Here is a 22,957-nt window from a genome sequence, read left to right as displayed (position 1 = left end):
GAAAGAAGCTATTTGTAAGTTTTACTATCTATTTGTAACCAACATTATTCTTGGTAAGAGCTTTGACCATTGTTAGCTACTGTGACCAGCGTTCTACTAACCTGGAAGAATCTCTAAAGGCTTGGAAAGACAGTCTATTGGCGTATAAAAAAAGTCTCCGTAAAGCCAGAACATTCTATTATTCATCATTGATAGAAGAAAACAAGAATAATCCCAGGTTTCTGTTCAGCACTGTAGCCAGGCTGACAGACAGCTACAGCTCTGTTGATCCATCTATACCTTTAGCCCTCAGTTGCAATGACTTTATGAGCTTCTTTACAAATAAAATTGTCTCTGTTAGAGAAAGAATTCACCATCTCCTCCCCACAGCTGGCTCAGATGTACTGTCCAGTTCAGCAGCCTCAGAGTCCACTGTAACTGGCTTATATTTGGACTGTTTTTCTCCTGTACATCTCTCTGAGCTCGCTTCAACAGTTTCATCATCTAAACCATCGACTTGTCTTCTAGACCCCGTTCCAACAAGGCTGTTCAAAGAAGTTTTTCCTTTAATCGACACCTCTATATCAAGTCTGATTAACTTATCTTTATCAACTGGTTATGTACCGCAGGCTTTTAAAGTTGCAGTAATTAAACCCCTACTTAAAAAGCCTACTCTTGATCCAGATGTTTTAGCCAATAATAGACCTATATCCAACCTCCCCTTTATTTCCAAAATCCTTGAGAAGGTTGTTGCAAACCAGTTATGTGATTATCTGCACAGAAATGGTTTGTTTGAAGATTTCCAGTCAGGTTTTAGAGTCCATCACAGCACAGAAACAGCTCTGGTTAAGGTTACCAATGATCTCCTCATAGCCTCAGACAATGGACTTGTCTTTATACTTGTCCTACTAGATCTTAGTGCTGCATTTGACACCATCGATCATAAGATTCTATTACAGAGACTAGAGCATATGGTCGGCATTAAAGGAAGGAGGGGGTGAGATTATGATTTGGCGCCATACAAATAAAATTGAATTGAATTGAATTGAATTGAATTGACTCGCTATCAGAATGTAGGATGGGCCAAATGGGCTGGAGTCAGCTGGTTAGCATGCTAACTTAAGTAGAGGAAAATAAATAATAGTAATAGAAGCAAAGCAAAAGTTAACATTGACATTGCTTTCCATGACTGGAGCTTGGTGAGTAAAGAATGAAGTTTGATGCTTAGCTCACAACATTTCTTCTGGACGACTACGTAAATAGCTGTTAATGCTAATGTTAGCTATGTACCAATATCAAAACGTTTAACACTGACATGTAACCATCTACAACCACATATAACAGAGCATAAATCAATCTTCTTCTTGATGTACTGGACTGTTTCCTGATTGGTCTGTGAGCCACTTCCTGTCTGTGTCATCAGGCTTCGTATAAGAGTCTGATTGGTCTGCAGTGAAAGACACAGGAGGAAGCGGAGGAACAAGTCCAGGTATCCATTTGGACTCTGTAAGGCTTTGTCCACAGCACTCTGGTAGAAGTTTGTCTCTGTAGATTGGATTTTTCTTCTTTTTGGCTTCTGGGAGGTTGTTTGTTCCTCTGAAAACAGATTGGCTCCAGAGTTGATGAAGGTCATGTGGACATTAAGAGCAGCCAGAAACTCCTGAACACTCAGATGGACGAAGCAGAACACCTTGTCCTTGTCCTCTCTCCTCTTTAAAGACCTGTGTGAACACTCCTGAGTACACTGAGGCTGCTCTGATATCGATGCCACACTCTTTCAGGTTTCCTTTCTCAAGCTGCCCAAAAGCCAGTTATCCCAGAGACTCAATCATCTTCCTGGTCTCTGGACTCCAGTGTGGATCTGTCTCAGCTCCTCCACCATACTTGACCTTCAGTTTGGACTGAACCACCAGGAAGTGGATGTAGATCTCAGTCAGGGTCTTGGGCAGCTCTCCTCCCTCTCTGGTCTTCAACACATCCTCCAGAACTGTAGCAGTGATCCAGCAGAAGACTGGGATGTGGCACAAGATGTGGAGGCTTCATGATGTCTTGATGTGGGAGATGATCCTGCTGGCCTGCTCCTTATCTCTGAACCTCCACCTGAGGTACTCCTGCTTCTGTGGGTCAGTGAACCCTCTGACCTCTGTCACCATGTCAACACACTCAGGAGGCATCTGATTGGCTGCTGCAGGTCATGTGGTTATCCACAGGCAAGTGGACGGAAGCAGGTTCCCCCTGATGAGCTTTGTCAGCAACACGTGCACTGAGGTGGACTCTGTTGTGGAAGTCCAGAGGAGGTCGACACTCATCCAGACCGTCAAAGATGAACACAACCTGGAACTGTTCAAACCTGCAAATTCCTGCTTCTTTGGTTTCAGTGAAGAAGTGATGAACAAGTTCCACAAAGCTGAACTTTTTCTCTTTCAGCACATTCATCTCTCTGAAAGTGAAGGGAAATGTGGTTTTCCTGGTTTAGAGATCCCCTCAAACACACACTGGAACTTCTCCTTCAGGTTAGTTTTAAGTTTACAAACTGCAGTAGAAGTTCCTGAATGAACACATTTTGTGAGAAACAATTTGACATTTTAATGTAATAAAGAATGTATACATGAACATAGCACATGGAGTTGATAAAACAGAAAGTCCTCTGGTCTTTGTAACAGGAGTGCAAACATTAATATCATTTGGAAACTATGGGATTGGAAAATTGCTCATTGCCACTTTAGAGAATCTTCAGAGAAAACCTCTTACTGCTCTGCAGACAGTCAGCCAGCTCCTCCAGCTTCATCCTCCTCAGGAAATTCACTGTGATCTTCACAAATGCCTCTCTGCTGCTCCTCCTCTGCTCTTCATCCTCACTGTCCAACACCTCCTCATCCTCCCTCTGAATCTCTAAGCATTCTGGGTAATCTGTACCCAGAAGCTTCTGGATCTTCTTCAGCTCGTTCTTCACAAAAGTGACCATGTTCTCTTCCAGCAGCTGGAACAGAAAACTACAGGGGTTGGACAATGAAACTGAAACACCTGCCAATTTAGTTTTGGAGGTTTCATGGCTAAATTTGACCAGCCTGGTGGCCAATCTTCATTGATTGCACATTGCACCAGTAAGAGCAGAGTGTGAAGGTTCAATTAGCAGAGTAATAGCACAGTTTTGCTCAAAATATTGCAATGTACACAACATTATGGGTGACATATCAGAGTTCAAAAGAGGACAAATTGTTGGTGCATGTCTTGCTGGCGCATCTGTGACCAAGACCAAGCAAGTCTTTGTGATGTATCAAAAGCCACGGTATCCAGGGTAATGTCAGCATACCACCAAGAAGGACGAACCACATCCAGCAGGAGTAACTGTGGACGCAAGAGGAAGCTGTCTGAAAGGCATGTCCGGGTGCTAACCCAGATTGTATCCAAAAAACATAAAACCACAGCTGCCCAACTCACTGCAGAATTAAATGTGCACCTCAACTCTCCTGTTTCCACCAAAACTGTCCGTCGGGAGCTCCACAGGGTCAATATACACGGCTGGGCTGCTATAGCCAAACTTTTGGTCACTCATGCCAATGCCAAACGGCGGTTGCAATGGTGCCAGCAGCGCAAATCTTGGGCTGTGGACAATTTGAAACATGTATTGTTCTCTGATGAGTCCACCTTTACTGTCTTTCCCACATCCGGGAGAGTTACGGTGTGGAGAAGCCCCAAAGAAGCGTACCACCCAGACTGTTGCATGCCCAGAGTGAAGCATGGGGGTGGATCAGTGATGGTTTGGGCTGCAATATCATGGCATTCCCTTGGCCCAATACTTGTGCTAGATGGGCGTGTCACTGCCAAGGACTACCGAACCATTCTGGAGGACCATGTGCACCCAATGGTTCAAACATTGTATCCTGAAGGCGGTGCCGTGTATCAGGATGATAATGCACCAATACACACAGCAAGACTGGTGACAGAGTGGTTTGATGAACATGAAAGTGAAGTTGAACATCTCCCATGGCCTGCACAGTCACCAGATCTAAATATTATCGAGCCACTTTGGGGTGTTTTGGAGGAGCGAGTCAGGAAACGTTTTCCTCCACCAGCATCACGTAGTGACCTGGCCACTATTCTGCAAGAAGAATGGCTCAAAATCCCTCTGGCCACTGTGCAGGACTTGTATCTGTCATTCCCAAGATGAATTGATGCTGTATTGGCCGCAAAAGGAGGCCCTACACCATACTAATGAATTATTGTGGTCTAAAACCAGGCGTTTCAGTTTCATTGTCCAACCCCTGTATATGAGTGACAGCATCAAACTAAAATCATGGAGCCAAACATCAAATCCATGTTGGACAGACTGACAATCTACTGGTCTAAAAGTGCAGCATGGAGATTATTGTGAGCAGATGTGAAAGTAGTTGTTGTACATGTACAGACCGTAAATATGGAGTCCAGGTCTATTTGATGCTGCTGGGCAGACTGACCACTGGGAACCTCTGAGCTCTCCTGGTCCACTCTGTGGAGGAATCATGAAGAATTAGTTCACATTATGTCTGTCCACACAGATTTGTGTGGACAGACATAATGTGACCTCAATGTGAGCTCACCGTGACCATCACTTCATGGTCCATGTTTGGATGTGAACAGTGAATCAGACCACTCCCTGTAGTGGTAAAGGTTTACTAGTCCTGCTGATCCCACTGAGAATCAACAGCTCAGCCTGCAGCTGTTTGTAGCTTCCAGCTCAATGTTTGGCTTCACCAGTTTGGTTTAGTCCCAGCAGCTCTCACCAACCCTCCATACAGCCCTCCCTCCCTCACTCAACACTGCTGAAGAACCTTAACTATTTCTGTCACTTTGAGGTGAACTCTCTGAATATCTTCCAGGAAAGACTGAACATGGGAGATGTTATCTCTGTATTTAAACCACATCATGTCTCCCCCCTCTCTATGATGGCCAGACTTTTACCTCAACCTTCCAGTGTGGACGTTCACGAGAGATGGAAATACTTTGAAAAACGAGTTATTTCTTACAATAACCCAAGTCTTGCTGTCAGTTACAGCCAGGCTAGGAATTTCATCATTTTGGAGCATGGCAGTTTGGCCTTTGGTGTCACAAAAGTTTTAGGGCACAAAGCAACTGAGTGATTTGATACCTACAAATAAATAAATTGACTTTGAAGAAAAACAAGAAAATAAGACATGAAAATTATAGATTATTCACATTATGAATAAGAAAAAAGACATGTTTTAAGACGCAGTCTGTTGTCATGTATCATGTATCTTTAACCAGACTCTATAAATATGTAAATCATGGCCAGAAGGTGGGGTCATCGTGAAATTCTTACCCTGGTTACAGCTTACATCTGATCAGCTGATGGACGTCGTCCTTTAAAGTTAATAATCAAATGCTTCGACACATCGCTCTTTAAAGACAGACAGCTGAGTTCAGAAGAGTCTGGTCTCTGCTGCTGGATCCGGAAACAAACACAGAACTGATAGATGTGCATGTTGGATAAAAACTGATGAAAAATAAGTTCAATCTTTTATTAAACACAACAACTAACAACTAAGATTGGCTGAAAAAAATAGGACAATTCATGGGCCGGTCACTCTTCACAGACACACAGCTGGGTACAGATCCAGGTTCAGGTTCAGGCCCGGGTCCAGGTCCAGCAGAGTCTGGTGTGTGCTTCTGCTCTGGGCTTCAACACAACACACACAGAGCTTTGAGGTTGAATACTGATGGAGCAATGATCTGAGTGCTGATCTCGGACATGGAGAAGAGTCATGGACAGTTAGAGATCCTCATCTCACCTCTGAGCTCTGGTCTGGCTCTCATAGTCCCCACACAGAGTGGTGTTAGAGTGAGGGGCTCCCTCCTCTCTGTCCTCACACTGATCCATGCTGATGAGTTCACATCCACATCAGCTCACACACACTTTCTACCTTCACCTGGAGACAAAACACAAATCATTCATCTACGCATCAACTGAAATCCTTTCTCCTGTTAAAATATTAGGGCTGAATGCTTAAAAAAAAAAAAAAAAAAATCATAATTTTGCAATTATTTCAGTAGATATTGCAATTGCGATATGAGTCACAATTTAAGTTGGAAAGGTAATTTTTCAAGAAAAAAATTGAGAAATTATGTTGCTGTGATTTTTGTTGGGGCTTGTACCAAATAAGAATGTTCTCATATCCAGAGAATATGATTTGTAGGCTTTATAGCACCAACATGCTTCACTTATGGTCTGTTGTGACACAAAATAACAATTGCAGCTCCTGCGATTTGGATATTGTACTTGGCCATCTTGTGATTTTTATAATATTTTGTTTTATTGTTCAGCTCTAAAAATATTGACTCTGCTTCTCTGGTTCATATCAGTGAATGCATACAGCAGTGTGAGGAAGAGGAAGCTCCTGTAGTTCTACTATCACTCCACTAGATGGAGTCATGAGGCTGCAGTGACACAGACAGCTCCACTGAGTTTATCTTACACGGTCTCTGAGTCTACAGAGTCCCTGTAGAAAATGACTTTATGAAACAAGCTACAGCTGATTATTTCACACACAACAACCGGGACTGAGTTTATTTCACATCAAAGCTCCAATATTACAACATTCAGTCATTTTACTGACACTGACAATTTATAGAATTGTATTTAGAATAGAGTTAAAATGATGATTGTCAAAATTTCTGCATGTTTTCTGTTGATCAAACTACTGTTGGGGCTCTAAAAGATTCTTAACATTTATTATTTTTTTTACTCTTTAATGATTAACACTATTGACTGTTTATGGGTGTGTAAATTCCTAATAACTGCTGACAGAGTTTCCTGTAAAGGACTTTAACTACAGACATGAACTATCATTGAAACAGTGACAGTGTCCAGCTGGTCCTTGTCTTATTCATCCACTCAAATGAATCTCTGAGCTGCTCTAACCAACAGAGTCACGAGACAAACATGTTGCGGTTTCATTTTTAATCATATGCTGATCATGTGTTCTATATGCTGATCATGTGTTTTATATGCTGATCATGTGTTTTATGCGCTGATCATGTGTTTTTAAACTACAATCTGCAGTTGGAAAGAGACCAGTCACTACATCTGTCAGGTACATGAGCTGCAGTACACGTATAAAGTAGCAGAACTTGAAAGTACCTCGACTGCACACGAGTAAATGTACTCAGTTACTTTCCACCACTGTTGAATAATCTGATCCTGAATATTGAGCCAAGCGTGAGAAAGAAATAATAAAGTCTCACTAAAGCTCTGACAACAACATGTTCAGTTATTGATCAGCGATCGGGAGTAACAGACAGTATTGATCAGGCTAGTATTCATGTAAAATGTAATAAGCAACATTAGTGGAGAACCAGGAGCCTATGACTTACACTGGGGAACACAATTTTTGTTGAGTTAGGTCTGACAGCTGTTTTTAACTAATTTTTGGGTGCGGAATCCAAAACTGATCACGTCAAGTTTTTGAACTATAGGATCCCCGTTTTCTTAAAACATATGAAAAATACAGTACTAAGATGGAATAGTTACAAGCTTTGAAAACTAAAAAAACAGTATAAAACGAAATAGAACTTACAACGGTATGCCCATGGTTACAAGGTTAAGAGAAAAGCCAGCACAAATCCTCTTAATTCCTACTATGCTAGCTTTCTGTTTGCAGATATTGATAGTACTGACCAATGTTTCCTCTAAGTTGCGCGCTTGCGCAATCGCGCACTGCTCACACATTCTCAGCGCACAAGAAAATCTATACAGCACATAAAATAAAATTCAACATAAACTGTAAATTAACTAGAGCAATAACATTTTTTCTGTAACTTTTTGCAGTGTAACACAGTGAGTGACAGATGTCCAGCCAATGATACGATACGGTTCACTTACGCTACACAGCCAATCACAGCATTGACATTGCTTACGTAGGTGCCCTTCCCATACGCGCCGCAGCGCCGTGCAAGTTAGCTAGCTAACAACAGTGCATTTCATTTTAAGTGGGCCAAATCACTTATATTAAAAGTAAACGGATGGAAATTGCTGCTGTAATTTGATTCTTTTAATAAGCCATGTAACTTGCTATGATCCCAGGTGTTGATCAGGTGTGATACTGGTGTGGCCACAGCGGGCACATCTGATGTTGCTCACCATGGTCCTCAGTGTGCTCAGGGAGCTTGTGTATGCCCAGACACATGAAAAAATAGAGGGAATATTGGTACTGACCCATTGGGAGCTGCACACTCCTCTCGCCGCACTGTCTCAATTGTGACTGCACAAACAAGTTGCCACGTAGCTGTTGATGAGTCCAATCGTAATCAGCTGGCAAGTCTTACTACATCTAATCAGTGGAATTTTGCTTATCTGGGGGGTAAGCTGTGGAGAAAAAACTTGACGTGCTAGAAAAAAACTGACTGCAATTTTGGAATCAGCATGCCAATTTTACTTTTAATCAGCATAAAAATCTAACTCAACAGAAAGTTTTTTTCAAATTGTTCTCCAGTGTTATCGGATGCGGCATATCATCATACAAAGCCTTAAAAACCCTGTCAGCCCCTCGGCCCGCCACACCGAGTGGTCCCCAGTCCTGTAGAGTAAATCTAGTGGCAGACCATTCACCCACAGAGAAAGTCACAGCGTTCTCCAGCGGCTGTCCGGCCGAGCTCAGGCCGCATCTAGTGGCTCAGACAGCGGGAGAGCAGCGGCTAATCTCCGCCTCCTCCACAGGCAGATTCAGGCGGGAAAACACAGTAAACCACTGTAAAAACGACTCTCTGCTCAACTACTGACCATTAACTATCTCTGCTTCTACTCTTTTTTTCACTGCAATTATCCACACAACAGGGCGGACATGTTTAAAGTCCAGACTGTCCGGTTTCAGCTCTGAGTCACAGTAACATAATCAGATTAAAATCAGTCAGCAGCAGACTCTGCAGTTTGTACAGGCGCAGGCAGGCAGCAAGCAGCCCTGACAACATGAGCAAAGAGTTATTTTAGAGGAAAAGAGTGAAAAATGTCTCCTTACCTTTTTCATGGAGAAAAGAAACTGCATCACCGGGATCGGAGAAAACGAAACTAAACTTTAATCAGATAACAGACGCTGGGAGGAGTCTGCTTCATTGGGACTTCAAATCATCATCCACTCATCTGACAGTCATTTTCTCTATTATGAATGTTCTGTGTGTAAAATGTCAGAAAACACTGAGCAGTGTCTAAATCCCCACAGATCATGTTACAGATTGTTTTATTGAAAAAGACCAAAATCTTAAGTTTATATGACAAAGAAAATCAGCAAATCATCATCTGAGAAGTTTCAGACTGAAAACAAAAAATGACTAAAACCATCAACTTTATTTCCTCCTGCCTGGACTACTGCAGCTCTCTTTACACCTGCCTCGGTAAAAAATCAATCCAAAGCCTTTAGTTGGCTCAAAAAGCTGCAGCTTGGTAGCTAAATAAGTCCAAAAAATGTGGTCACATCACCCTGGTCTCGGCATCTCTACACTGGCTGCCTTTTTGTTTAGGATTGATCTTAAAATTCTTTTAATTACCTTTAAGGCCAGGTCTAGCCTGGTCCCTCCCTATATTTCTGAACTTTTATCCCCCTATGAGCCAGGATGCAGTCTGAGATCTTCTGGTAGTTCATTGTTGGTCGTTCCAAGGTCAAGGCTGAAAACCAGAGGAGGCCTTTGCTGTCAGGGTCCCTAGACTTTGCAACGACCTACCAGAGGAGATGAGACTCCCTGTTTCCCTGTCCCTGTTTTATCTTCTTCACCTCTTAAGACACATTTTTTTTAAAAAGATTTTATCGTGTGATGTCCTCTTAATTTTATTTATATTTCACCTAGATTTGTTTGGGTATTCTAATTGATTTGTTGGATGTTTTATATTTGACTCGTGTGAAGCACTTTGTTACTTGTATCGAAAAGTGCTACACAATTAAAGTGTTATTATTATTATCAACTGATTCATAATAGTTGCTGATTAATTTTCTTTTGATCAACTGATCAATTTATCGACCCATCACTGCATCTCTATTTTACTGAACATCTTGTAGATTCTATCTAAAATCATTCATTTTTTAAAATCTTGCACAATGAACTATGACAATTCTTATATATTTTTTCTTAACATTTACAAAAAATGGTAAAAGTTAGAGATGAGAAATGATTGTGTTGAGTGAAAATACAGACCTGGTTCCTGCTGAGTTTACACAAACTGAGGTAAATCAATGAAACGTGAACTGTGTCAGAAAACATGGCGAATAAGCCAGAACTCAGGAAATATCTAAATGATACTGAATCTAAATGTAATGTTCAGCCTCATGAATCTCATGATGACTTATACAATTGTTTTTCTCTCCCTCAATGTCTGTCCCAACAGCAAAAACAGTTATTCATTATTGATCAGTTGAGCTCTAATGGAACTAATATGTCCATTAGAGGTAGAGGAAATGACTGTCATCTCCTCACAGTCCACTGGCTGTCTGTTCTGTGGGAAATAAAGTGGCTCGCATCAAGTCACACAGCACTGCTACAGCCAATCAGCAGCAGGGGGGTTTGTGCTCATGCAGAGAACAAGGGAAAGAGGAAGAGAAGTGTAAGTGTGTTTTAATTTGATTCATGAAAACAAAGCAAAGCAACATTCACCTGTCACATCACTCAGTCAGATCAATGTCATGAATCATCATCAAACTGTCAATAACTGATAAGATGATTGATCAATAACTGCAGCTGTGTCTTGTTCTCTCCATCAGATTACTGTGAACTCACACTTGACACAAACACAGTGAGCACAAAGGTCAAACTGTCTGACAACAACTGGAAGGTGACAGGTTTGGAGGAGGATCAGTCGTATCCTGATCATCCAGACAGATTTGACCAGTGTCCTCAGGTGCTGCGTAGAACTGGTCTGACTGGTCATTGTTGCTGGGAGGTCGAGTGGAGAGAAGTTGATCCATGTGTTTAAATGTTTGATCAAGCTGAAAAAGATCATTCTCTCTTAGTCTCCCTTCAGCACCGATGACTGTCAGGACACATTAGCTTTCCCTCATTCTCATTGGTCTTCAGCCTCTGAAGCTCCTCCTCCAGTGTGCTGATTTGCTGCAGCAGCTCCTTCCTGTCCTGCTGGGCTATGAGCTCCGTCTGCTGCTCCACCTCTGCAATCTTCCTCTCATACCAGCGCTCCAACTGAGTCGACACCGTGTCAAAGAAACACTGAGTCACCTGACGGGAAAACAATGACATTCTTCAAGCGGACTGAAGTTTCCTTCCTTAGTTTTCCTCTCTGCTTAAAGGAACAGTCCAGCAGTTTGACAGATGTGCTGTTTTCTTTGTTTCTGGCAGTGAGAAGACTAATATCTGTCTGTACAAGCCTAGAACTGGGAGGCAATTAGCCTAGCTTAGCATAAAGACCGAAAGGAGGGGGAGTACACCTATCACCTATCTACACCTCATCCTACCCATCAGTACACTCACCTCCATAGCATGCAGGTTCTTCCTCTCCTGGCTGAATGTGGGTTCAGTTGGACAGGCGATGAAGAACTCCAGGGTTCTGGTTCCGTCAGCGTGTATCTCTGCAGGCCTGCGGGTGCTCATCAGCTCCACAAACTGTTTCCTGTGTTGCCTGTTGTACCTGTGACCCTGATGTGTGATGAGTCTGGGTCCCTGGTCGCTGATACTGGACTGGCTGCTGCTGCTGCTTGAGAAGACCTCCCCACACAGCGGCACCACTGCTGCTATGTGGCCGTCCTGCACAGGGAGGCCTGAGGTGTGGTTGGCAGGCAGAGGAAACAGGGCTGTGTTCTCATAGTCATCTGGTCGGAGCGGGGTTGCGACAAAATAAATCATCCAGTTAACACAAAATGAGAAGATAATCTGTTCAATAACTCATTCATTCAGTGGCTGAGATGTAAACATTAAAGGTTCCTCTCAACAAAGAAACAATCATAGCACGTTTCATAGAAAAACTTTAATTTCAGATTCAGTCTGACTGATGTCGTCCTTCTCTATCTCTCCCTTTGCTTCTTGTCATCTCTCCACTGTGTGCTTCCCAAAAAATTTTTTTTATTTTAATCTTTATTTTGTCTTAATCTTAACTCAAGGTCCACTAACTAGCTTTTTCTGCAGCTTTCAATTGCTTCTTGTAGTCTTCCTCGATGGATGTTTGCTGTGTTGTAATAGAGGTCAGTTGTGACCTACAACAACTACTAAGCAGGGATGGACATTTACTTGAGTACCATTTTTATTTATTTGTATCTGTACTTTATGTGAGTATTATTTCTTCTGACTTCTGACTTTCCCCCCTCGCCAACTTGAGGTAACGTTAATTTAATTCCAGATCAACTTTAAAACAGATAGGTCATAGTAGTTGGCTGCTCTTTTTTCCTTTTGTTGGTTCAGTTGTGTTTTTATGTCCATCTCTACAGTCTTTGTATCATATTCTTCACTCAGTCTGCAGGTTGTTTCAGAGTCATCAGGTTGTGTAAATGTGTAACAACACAACAATGTGTTAACATAAAAATGTACTTTTAAATACTTAGAATTTCTAAAATCAAGTGCTCCAGTACCTTAACTCAAGTGACTGAACAACTTTCACTGTATTGGAGGAATGTTTGACCTGGAGGATCTGGACTGTGACTTCAGTAATGGAGCTGTGGACTTTCTCCATCTTTTAGAGGAAAACCATGAAATCTTCAGTTTCAATGCAGCTTCTAATTCTGTGTTTTCTTTTTTAACTGATTTCCATAAATGAGTGACTTTTATCAAAACTTGATTTGACTATTGGACCAACTACACAAAAGTTCTGCTTTAGATATTTCCTCCTCTCTGCTGTGAAAATGTGGTTTTAACTATGAAACTCTGTCCCACTGGCCTGTTGATGCAGCTGCAGTGATAACAGCCATAAGTCACTGAAACCTTCATCTTTCACTGCATCTAGACTTTTTTCTTGGACATACCTGGTGACCTGTCCACTCTCATTTCAAAGTATGTCCTCTTGCCCGTCCGCTCCAGCTCCAGACTCTCCAGACTGCAGGCAGATCTAGATGGCAGGACATTGACGTAGTTGGCCAGTGAGGTGCTGCTGTCTCCAGATGCCACAGACAGCAGGGGGAGTGACTCCAGATCAGCGTCTGCCACAGATTGCTCCACAGATGGGGAGGGGAGGAGTTTGTAATACTGGGCCTCAGCTGGGACATGGACATCCATGTCTTTCAGGTGAGACATGCACCACCTCTTCAGCTCATGGCTCACTGCTGCCTGCTTGAGATAAGAAACAGAGCTGCTGTGTGATCAAACCTGTGATCTCATCAGATCTTATCATCAGTCTCTCTGATACTGAGGGACAAACAAGACAAAAACCAGTCGACATTAAGCTTCACTTTCTGTTCTTCATTTTCCTGATGCTTTGGCTTCATTGTTGAAATTGTGAGATTAAGTTCAAATGACTATTTATTTCTCACTTCTATTTGCATTGTACCAAAAATATAATTATGGGCTTAGACGTAAATCTCAATATCTAAAATTAATCAAAGAATTTTTGACTTTCATTACATTATTAAAATTAATCTTAGACCACAAACGTAAAGTGAGATCCTCCCAGAGTGATACCTGTGTCCTCAAAGCTTCCTCTCTGTCCTGGGCCGCTCTCTGCTCAATCCTGTAGATCATGTTCTTCCTCTCTGCTGCTGCTCTCTCATGGTTCAGCATATTCAACACTTTAATCTGCCCGAACCAAAGAGGAGAATCATCAGACTGTGGAAAAATCAGCCTGTTATGTAATGTTTTTAAAATTCTGGCAGGCTGTGAAAGTTGGCGGACAAATAATTTGCAGAACAGTATAATTTCAGTGAAAAGATGTAATTATAAACAAACAATAATGATAAATTATAAATTATGTTTTTAAATGTTTTAAAATGAAATGATCTTTAAAAACAATAAAACTGAAATGCTTTTTTCTCTTGTATTAAAGCCTATCACTGTGATAAGCTTAGATAGACTGTAAAAAACCTTTATGTCACCCGACACCACATCGTATACTTATATCTCAGTCTGATTAGGATGTAATCTCAAAGATTACGTCCATGGCAACAACTGGAGAATCAGAATGGATAGCTAAGATAGTTGACAACAGTTAGAGTTAAAAGGGAAGAGAGTCAGATGGTGAATCAACAAGTGATGTCCCTGCGTAAAACAAAGAAGAAAAATTGGAAAGTCCATCATGAATGTTCGATTATTATCATGAAGATAAAAATATAAAGTGCTCTGAGAAGACATTTGGCCTCCATATTGTTACAGGGTCAAATGTGGGCTGCCAACATTTTTAATTTACCCTTTGCCGGTTCTTGCAAGAATCTGGATCATACCTGTAGATTTTTTGATATGAAATTTTACAATGGCGTGATCAGAGCATGTCCAGTCCAAATTTCATCATATATATCTGGGCAATTGCACAGAACCAGGGCTGCTTTGGTACTAGCTCTACCAGCTAAGCCACTGAGGTACCCCATTTACAGATTCTGAGAGGTCGGCCATGAGCTGGAAAAGATTGAGAACCACTGAGCAAAAATTATGATTCAGTTTTGTGAAGAACTCCACATCTATCCTTTTTGTTCAATTCAATTCAATTAAATTTTATTTGTTTAGCACCAAATCATAATAAACATTATCTCGAGGCACTTTACAGGGTAAGGTTGAGACCTTACTTTGTTATAGAGAAAAACCCAACAGTTCCCACAAAGAGCAAGCGCTTGGCGACAGGGGGGAGGAAAAACTCCCTTTTAACAGGAAGAAACCTCCAACAGAACCGGGCTCAGGGTGGGCGGCCGTCTGCCTCGACCGGTTGTTGGACTTGTTAAAACTGTAATTACCAAAAAGAGTAAACTAGTGATGATGTCATTTGAATTTAAATTTATAGAATTAATTGACAGTGTTTCTGCTGTGTCGTAGCACAATGCTCAGACTTATCAGTCACTGAAAATGAACTGAACCGTTGGTTTATGAAGGACCAGAGTAGACGTAGACCTGGTGTCTGTTCCTTTGGGCCATTTGGTCCATCCTGCTGTTGACCTGCTCCTGGACAGTCAGAATGTGCAGCTTCATCTCCTCTTGTGTGGCTTTCATTTGACCCTCCAGCTTCTTGATGAGGGGCTTACATTGACATCCATTGGCAGGCGCCTAAAGAGAGTGGTCACAAGTCATAAGCTGCACACTCAGCAAAAACAGTTCCCCAGAGTACCCTGGTAATGGTTGCTCCTGCTCCAGACACAGTGGGTTTGATAAGGTCGATGACTAACTGAGCTCTGGAACCTTCTGATTCATAAATTAAGCTTAAATTTGCTTCATAAACTCATGTTTGCTGCTTTAACCTGTCTGATGTTGTCATCCTTGTCACGGTACAGTGTGTAAAGCTGATAGGATTTCCCATTCTGAGCAGAGCCATCTTCATCATCATCACGGAGCAGACCCCAGTTAAAGTGGACGCCATTCTTTCCTTTCCTCACATCATCTTCATTCAGAGCCTTCAGAGGAGCAGAAGTAAGACACTGTTAGTAAAACCTGCAAATGTAGTTTTCTACATTTTTTTTACAACGTGATTCTTTTTAATGTATTAATTGGCTAAAGATGGATCTTGTTTAATTGACTGATGTGTTATGTTAGATTAATTTCCAGGGCATGTTATTGTTTTCGTTCTCTCTCTCTAAGGTGATAACTGGGGATCAGTGCTGTCATGGAGGTGCCAATCAGACTCGTGTTGACAGGGGCCTGGTGTGTTCAATCAGCCATGTTGGGGCAAACCAAGTGAACTGAGGAGAGGGGGGACATCGGAAAGGAGCTTGGTTATGTTTGGTTGGTTTGTGTTGTTTTGGGGTTAGTAAAGTTAGTTTGAGTAAAATGTAAACATCATATGCTTTTTGAGAGAACTGTGCAAGGAAAATTTTAGGTACTGTACATAATGTGTACACTTATTGCAACACTTGTTGTAGACTCCACCCATTTTTGTGTGTTGGTAATAGTTCATGTGGGAACCTTTATGTTCTGGGTGTCCTGGTTGTGGGGAGATGGGGAGTCCATGATGCTCTGCAATGCTGTAAATAAGTGTGTGTCATGCACCAATACAATAAATAAAGAAAAAAAGCTGAGCTCTTTGGATGCTGTGTTTCTTCCTGTTGGTTGTTTGTCTCAGTGGCTGCTGCCATCCCACTGGAAAAAACTTTACACTAAGTTTGAACTCGCAGTGAAACGCCGGAGGAGAGGAAAACGTGCCGGTGCGCTTGCGCGTCTCTGCCGGCGCGGACTTCGCACACCGCTCCCAGGTATCTTTCTCTCCAACGTGCGTTCACTGCCCAACAAGCTGGATGAACTTCAGCTACTGGTGCAGAAGAACAGAGACTTTTCTTCATCTTCCGTCCTGTGCTTCACGGAGACGTGGCTGTGTGGATCGATTCCGGACTCTGCGCTGGAGCTGGCCGGCTTCCAACTCTTCAGAGCGGATCGCGACACAGAGCTGTCCGGCAAAACCAAAGGTGGAGGAATCTGCTTTTATGCTAACAGTGGCTGGTGCAGAGACGTGACAGTGATCCTGTAGCACTGTTCTCCTGACCTGGAGACTTTCATCATAAACTGCAGGCCCTTCTACTCTCCCCGTGAGTTCACTTCATTCATCCTGGTCGGTGTTTACATCCCACCACAGGCCACAGCAGATACTGTGTGTGGAGCGGACCAACCTTAGTTATTGTCCTTGGTAAAGGTAACCTTAACCACGAACTGCCCAAATACAGACAGTTTGTTAATTGCCCGACCAGAGAGGGGAACACTCTGGACCACTGTTACACCACAATCAGTGGTGCTTATCACGCCGTCCCCCGGGCTGCACTGGGCCACTCTGACCATGTCATGGTCCACCTGATTCCCACATACAGGCAGAAACTAAAACTGTGTAAACCTGTTGTTTACAAGAACCTCCAATTGCACCAATCACCAAAACAAATTCCTTGTATGTGGAAACATATTTGGCAATAAAACTGATTCTGATTCTGATTCTGATTCTTAATGGACTTGTATGTAATCAAACATTGTTGGCTCCTCCATCTAGTGGCCACTGGAGGAACTGCACCTTAAGACAGATCTGCCTGATTGTACCTGCCTCAAGAGACTCTTTAACACTTCATATTGAGCCTCATTGGCCATTCAAGTAATAAAATCACAAAAGAATAAAGTGTCTGTGTCTGTATCTTCCAGCAGAGTGCAGCCTTATCAGGTTCTTCTCAGAGCAAACACTTGAGAAGTTAAAAAAGATACATTTGCAACCCTTAGTGGTGCAACCAGACTCTACTGCACCAAATTATTTGAATCACCAGGAAATAAAACATAAAATAAAACAGTTGCCTGGCAGCTGATGAACCCCTGGTGTTGAAGACCCTGTCAGCAGATGGAAGTGTGACTCAGAACTGCTATAGGCGGCCTCTCTGTATGACAGCTGAACATCCTGGTCCTGGTGTCTCTGTTGTGGACCCACCTTCTTCTTGACTCTCCTTCTTTTGTGGCAGCTGTGGGGGCTGCTGATGGTGACTGGGGTCTTGTGGTAAAGCTCCTGCTGATGCTGAGGACCCGCCTTATTGACAGCAGTTCTGCTCTCCATCTGTTCACTGCTGGGACATTCCTCCACCAGTGAACTGCTGTCCCCCTCGGGACACAGGGACAGAGGAAACAAACAGAAGAATTTTAATTCAAACACAAGATAAAAGCTGAAAAATAGCTCATGAGACCCATTCTCTTGTCTCCACAAGCTACAAAGATTTAAAATTTTTGGTAGTTTCTTACTTTGTTGGGTAGTATTTCTACTCTGGTGAAAGACTGGGTCCTGTGCTCAGCTATTAGTCTTTCTCTCCGTTTCCTTATCGTTCTTCCTCGATTGAAGCGATGTACCTGAGGACAATAGCTGTTCACAGTAAAGGCCTTTGCAAATCAAGTCTGTCATTTTCATCCAAAATTATTGCTTGTTTAAAAATATAAAATAAATACGACTTTGCACTGTGTCAATCACGTTTACACACTGACTCCAAAACTCTTGTCCTTCATTTAAGTTTTCAGAACAGGCTCCATTTTCAGCATCTTTTGCATCTGTCAAAAGCATTTAGACAGTTGTTTGACCACTAAGAGCCACAATACATGCAAATATCAATGTCTGTGACTGATAAATTGGTGGAACAATAAATTAAAGTCAAATCAACACTGTGTGCATAAACTAGGCAATGAGGCAGCTCAGCTATTGACCATGATCTTGTATGTTGCAGCGTTTTGAGGCTGCCCTGAACCTCCTGATCAACTAGCGCGCACATTTCTGATGTCACAACTCAGATTGCCATTAAACTAATGATGTGTGTATTTGTGTGTGTGTCCCTACCATAGACACACCACCAGCCACTGTTGGCCCTGAACAGCGGTCTTCTTTGTAATATATGGCTCCAGTTTTGTCAGTGGCAGATCAAACTGTACCTGAAGTACACCTTGAGATGATCCTGTATCAGCAGGTGAAATTCTCCCTGTTGTTGATGATGCTTCTCAGGATCGGATGGACCAGTATTTTATATTTTTTGTGAGAGAACCACAAAATCACTGCTTGATGACTCTGTTTTGTCGCTATTACAAATTTTTTACAGAATAATAAAAGCACACCGGTCTCAGTGTGCAAGGTTTCTGTGTGTAATGATTTTTATTGGATCATGGATTAAAAAACTTGTTTGAAAAATTTGGACTTGGTCTGCTGTCAAAACATGACAACATCTGGACTCAATCTGGATTATGATCTGATAAAAGTTCATATTGAGGTCACCGACCTGAGGAGCTCTGGCCAGGAGAAGTGCCACATCTTTATGATTGTTGTCTCTGGCTTTGTCAAGTGCTGTTTTTCCTGCCTGCAAGTCAACAGTGTGTCACATACACAACACTATTAGTTGTAATAAAGATCTCATTATCCCACAAAGCAACATAGAGAAGGGCCTCAGACTACACATAATATGACTGGTGTAAGCACTGGGGGAGACTGGGACAGTTGCAACAAGTTGCAACAGAAATATGCTAAAGTGATGACACTCATACTGCACGTGCTCAGTTAGAGCCTCCGCTGACCAGGAGGACAGAAGATTCATTCAACATCTGCTGTTGAAACAAACCTTGTTTTTGTGGTATGAAAGTTTAACTGCCCTGAACTTTTTATCAATTAATCAGAATGTACTTAGTTTGAATCTGTGTCTCATCAACTTTGTTGTGTCAAGGTCAATGTGTCTAGCTAGCAAATGATGTTCTGTCATGGCTGATGGGACTATTTTGACTCAAAGTAGGTTCTATGTTTTACACAAAGCAAAACTCAATAACTGTACTTTGATAAGTATTATTAAATAAATAAATAGATAATTAAATAATATTACAATACTGTAACACAATGCATATTTCAGAGTACTATGCTTATTGAGACAAAGGCAGAAATTAATTATTGAAATTAATGTATTTTCTATATGTTGCAACCATCCCTGGTCTATGTTGCAGCTGTCCCCTGGGTTGAGGTCAGCTGCAACATCTGAATTCTTCCATTCAAATAAATATTGTGAATGATATGTCCTATGTAATCCTCTTTAAATTGTGTGGGTAATTAGCAGACAGATATAAGTTTAATATATAAAGGTTTGGTTGGTCTCTGCGTAACAGAGAGAAATGTACCAGGTGTTGCAAGTCTCCCCTGTTCTTCTACTGTTTTTACTTGTAAAACAGAACTTACATTGTTTCTGATTTTCCCATCAGTCCCTGCCTCCAGTAAGAGCTGAACTGTCTTCTTATGGTTCAGAACAGCAGCCACATGGAGCGCTGTGTCTCCTCCCTACAGTCAAACACAGACACCAACCCTGTTTCCTGGAAATTACGATTTTACACAACTAATATGCAACAGTGCATTGACAGAGGATATGTTGTTGTTGTCGCCTGATGTGTTTGGCAGGTTGCAAATATGCAAATTGTCCATGTATTTGTTGGTTAAGGTTAAGCTTTTGGTTCAGGTTAGGGAAAGCTCCTTGTCTGGTTTGTTATAGAAAAAGTTTGCGGTGAAACTTTGCACATTTAGTGGCGTATCTGTCTGAATATCATGTTGATGGTTAATGTACTGTACCCGGTTTCTCTCTGTCACAGAGCACAGTGAACTCAGCAGGATTTTGACCAGGGTCAGGTTGTTGTAGCGAGCAGCCACATGCAAACATGTGTCACCCACCTGGAACCAAAGCAGAGTCCTTGGTTTAGTCCTCTATCCAGGGACACCAAGATGAAGTGCACAGTGACACTGTTTCTTACTGTGGTACAATACCTGAACTATCTCACAGAGACGGAGAAAAGAGTCAGCTAATGTTTTCATCAGGGAACATCACTTTCACTGTGGGATACTGGACAACTCACATTGTTCTTGGTGTCTGGTGTGGCTCCTCCAAGCAGCAGAAGGCGAGCAGTCTGAGCATGTGCGTTCTGACAGGCCAGGTGAAGGGCGGTGTTTCCTGCCTGAATCAACATATACAGTGACTACAGAGGCTCTCATCTCTACTTCTTACTGTGATACCATCATCTATAACAGCAGTTTGTAAAAACAAGCAGACACTCTGATTTTGACACATTCATTTCAATATACAACTATTCCAAACAAGAGCTGTACATGTTGTTAACAGCTTTTACAAGAAAGTAGTGAACTGTGAATCATATTTCCTGAGTTGACCACCTGACACCTCTCCTGTTCTGGTGTCAGGGCTCCTGGTCAACACCTCATCTATTCCTGAGACTATTCCTGAACACCAGATGCCAAGTCTGCCCCCAATTTCCAGTCAGTGCTCCAGCTGACATCTGCTCCTGGTCTCCTGTTGGTGTACCAGCTGACATCTTCTCACACTGACCCCTAGTGCCAGCTGCTTCTCTGGAGCTCCAGCCTCCTCACCAGTCTCCTGGTTGTTCTCCAGAGGGGCTCCACCTGTGACGCTGACCTCCTGAGGGGACCTGCCTTTGCCATCAGCCTTCAGTGAGATCCTGCCTTCATCCCTGCCATGGACTGTCTGCGCAGCCTTTGGGATGCCCCCCCAAGGTCTCCAGCTCTGTCTCCGTTCTGCTGTCTTCTGCCCAACAGACTGAGGTCTCTTGGGTCCACTGGCCCCCAGAACAAGTTCTGTCAGGTTTGAAGTGAGCGCCCCCTCCTAACTGTGAGTTTCAGCTCAGACGGAGCAGAGGTGACGGAAAGAAGTAGATGAGGAGTATAAAGCTATTAACTCATAGAGGAACAAGGTGGGGGAAGAGATCCATCTTATTCCACTTTCTTTAAAGCTTCACTGTGAAAATTCATCGATGCCCTCAATATTTCTGTTTTGGGATTGTGAAGTCACTAAAATTTTGGCTTTTCACCTAGAATATAACACATGATAATGAAATAGCTTCATGTGCTCTCTATACGTCAAACAAAACAAAATTCAAAACATGGATCTGTATTAAGATCTCTGAGACTGGATAAGCAGCTCTAACTGCTGTGGAAGTCCATAAGATGTGGAAAGTTTCAGAAACACCAAACAACTGGACCTTGTGATGGTAAATTTCATATTGTCACATATAAAGTATGTGATTATTATCATTATTGTCCTACCTTGTTCCTGATGTGCACATCAGCTCCTGCCTTCACTAGCAGTTTGACACACTGAGAGAAACCATGCCAGGACACCTCGTGCAGTGCGGTGTTGCCGTCCTCAAACAGAAATCAGACCCTCACATCACAAACCATCATCATTCTGTCAGTTATACACATTTGAGAATGTGTGAATGGAGTGTGAACGGGTTTCGACATGAGCAGTGTGTCCACTCACTCTGTCCTGCAGGTCGACAGCACAGCCTCCCTGAATCAGAGCAGCCAGGGAGTCACTGTTCCCCACCATGGCTGCTCGGTGCAGGGCCGTCTGGTGACCGGGGCCTGAGCATGATGAGGGAGGGACGTGGACCAGTGCCTGTTCATTCATCACTGCTGACACACGCATTCAGACACATCTGTATATGTGTGCATCAGGCATGTCCATAGACAGATACTTTAAAACAAATATACATTTATGTGCATTTATGTGCAGTAAAACAATAGATTCATATATTTGAGTAACAAAAATAACACTATAATATTTTAAATAATATTCCTACAAACCTGCAGTCACTTCAATACTTATCTATCCTATCCAATTTTTATTTTAATGTTTTATAAAATTATAACTATTACTGCCAAAATTAAAATAAAGGCTTGAAGACCAGGTTCAAGGCAAAAAACCTTCAGTCATATCTGAAAAGGCTCCAACTCCAAATATTAATATTAAATATTATGAGAAGTTGATTTAAAACATTTATAATCATTATTTTTATAATATAAATGGGTCACAGGACTTTATTTAGTATGTAAAATGTCTAACATTTAGTAAGCGCTACACAGCATTTTAGCACTTTTCAGCGTTTGTTTTGGTTTTACAGCCTGAAACATAACTGTTCTGGTTCAGTCTCAGTCTCTTCATCAACCAGCAGCAGCAGGGAGCTCTGTCCAGTGAGAGAGCTTCAATAAACTCAGTCAGAGAGCAGCTGGTGGAGATGGAAAACTGGGCTGAGATCCATCAGGAGACACAAACACCACAACACATGAATGATCATGTTTCTGTGTGTCTGCTGGATGTCTCAATAAGCTGCTGGTTACCGACATGTTCACCATATCAACATAGGCTCTACAGCCAAAAACCAGATAATGAAGGTTCTAGTTCATGTTAAATCCTCCAGCTCAGTCAGGAAGTGACTACACTAGAAACCTTTAAATGAAGGGACTGACAACAGAGCATGGACAACACGAGACTCAATAAAGCTGCTTTACTGTTGAGTTGTGTTTCTGACTGAAGCTGAATATTTACTTTCTTTAGCTCCTGTATGGACCTGACAAAGATTTGCTGCTAAAAGC

General features: G+C 42.1%; 1 protein-coding gene across 1 annotated transcript; it reads right to left on the bottom strand.

Annotated features, from left to right (window-relative positions):
* Positions 1-10,977: 10,977 nt before the first annotated feature.
* Positions 10,978-21,992, bottom strand: ankrd6a (ankyrin repeat domain 6a). Its single transcript, XM_071471084.1, has 14 exons — positions 21,843-21,992; positions 21,626-21,724; positions 20,407-20,505; positions 20,126-20,224; positions 19,742-19,840; positions 18,804-18,881; positions 17,788-17,892; positions 17,483-17,650; positions 15,333-15,512; positions 14,989-15,141; positions 13,576-13,689; positions 12,924-13,224; positions 11,443-11,780; positions 10,978-11,190 (listed from the first exon to the last, which is right to left on the bottom strand). Exons 1-14 carry the CDS (start codon positions 21,990-21,992, stop codon positions 10,978-10,980), a joined length of 2,196 nt encoding a protein of 731 aa, XP_071327185.1.
* Positions 21,993-22,957: the final 965 nt, after the last annotated feature.

The sequence above is a fragment of the Trachinotus anak genome, unplaced genomic scaffold (assembly GCF_046630095.1).
Source record: "Trachinotus anak isolate AG129_WGS33_773 ecotype Australia unplaced genomic scaffold, CSIRO_AGI_Tana_v1 ptg000033l, whole genome shotgun sequence".
Lineage (NCBI taxonomy): Eukaryota > Metazoa > Chordata > Actinopteri > Carangiformes > Carangidae > Trachinotus > Trachinotus anak.
The sequence above is the reverse complement of the archived record's forward strand: the minus strand, read 5'-3'. Positions and strand labels throughout refer to the sequence as shown.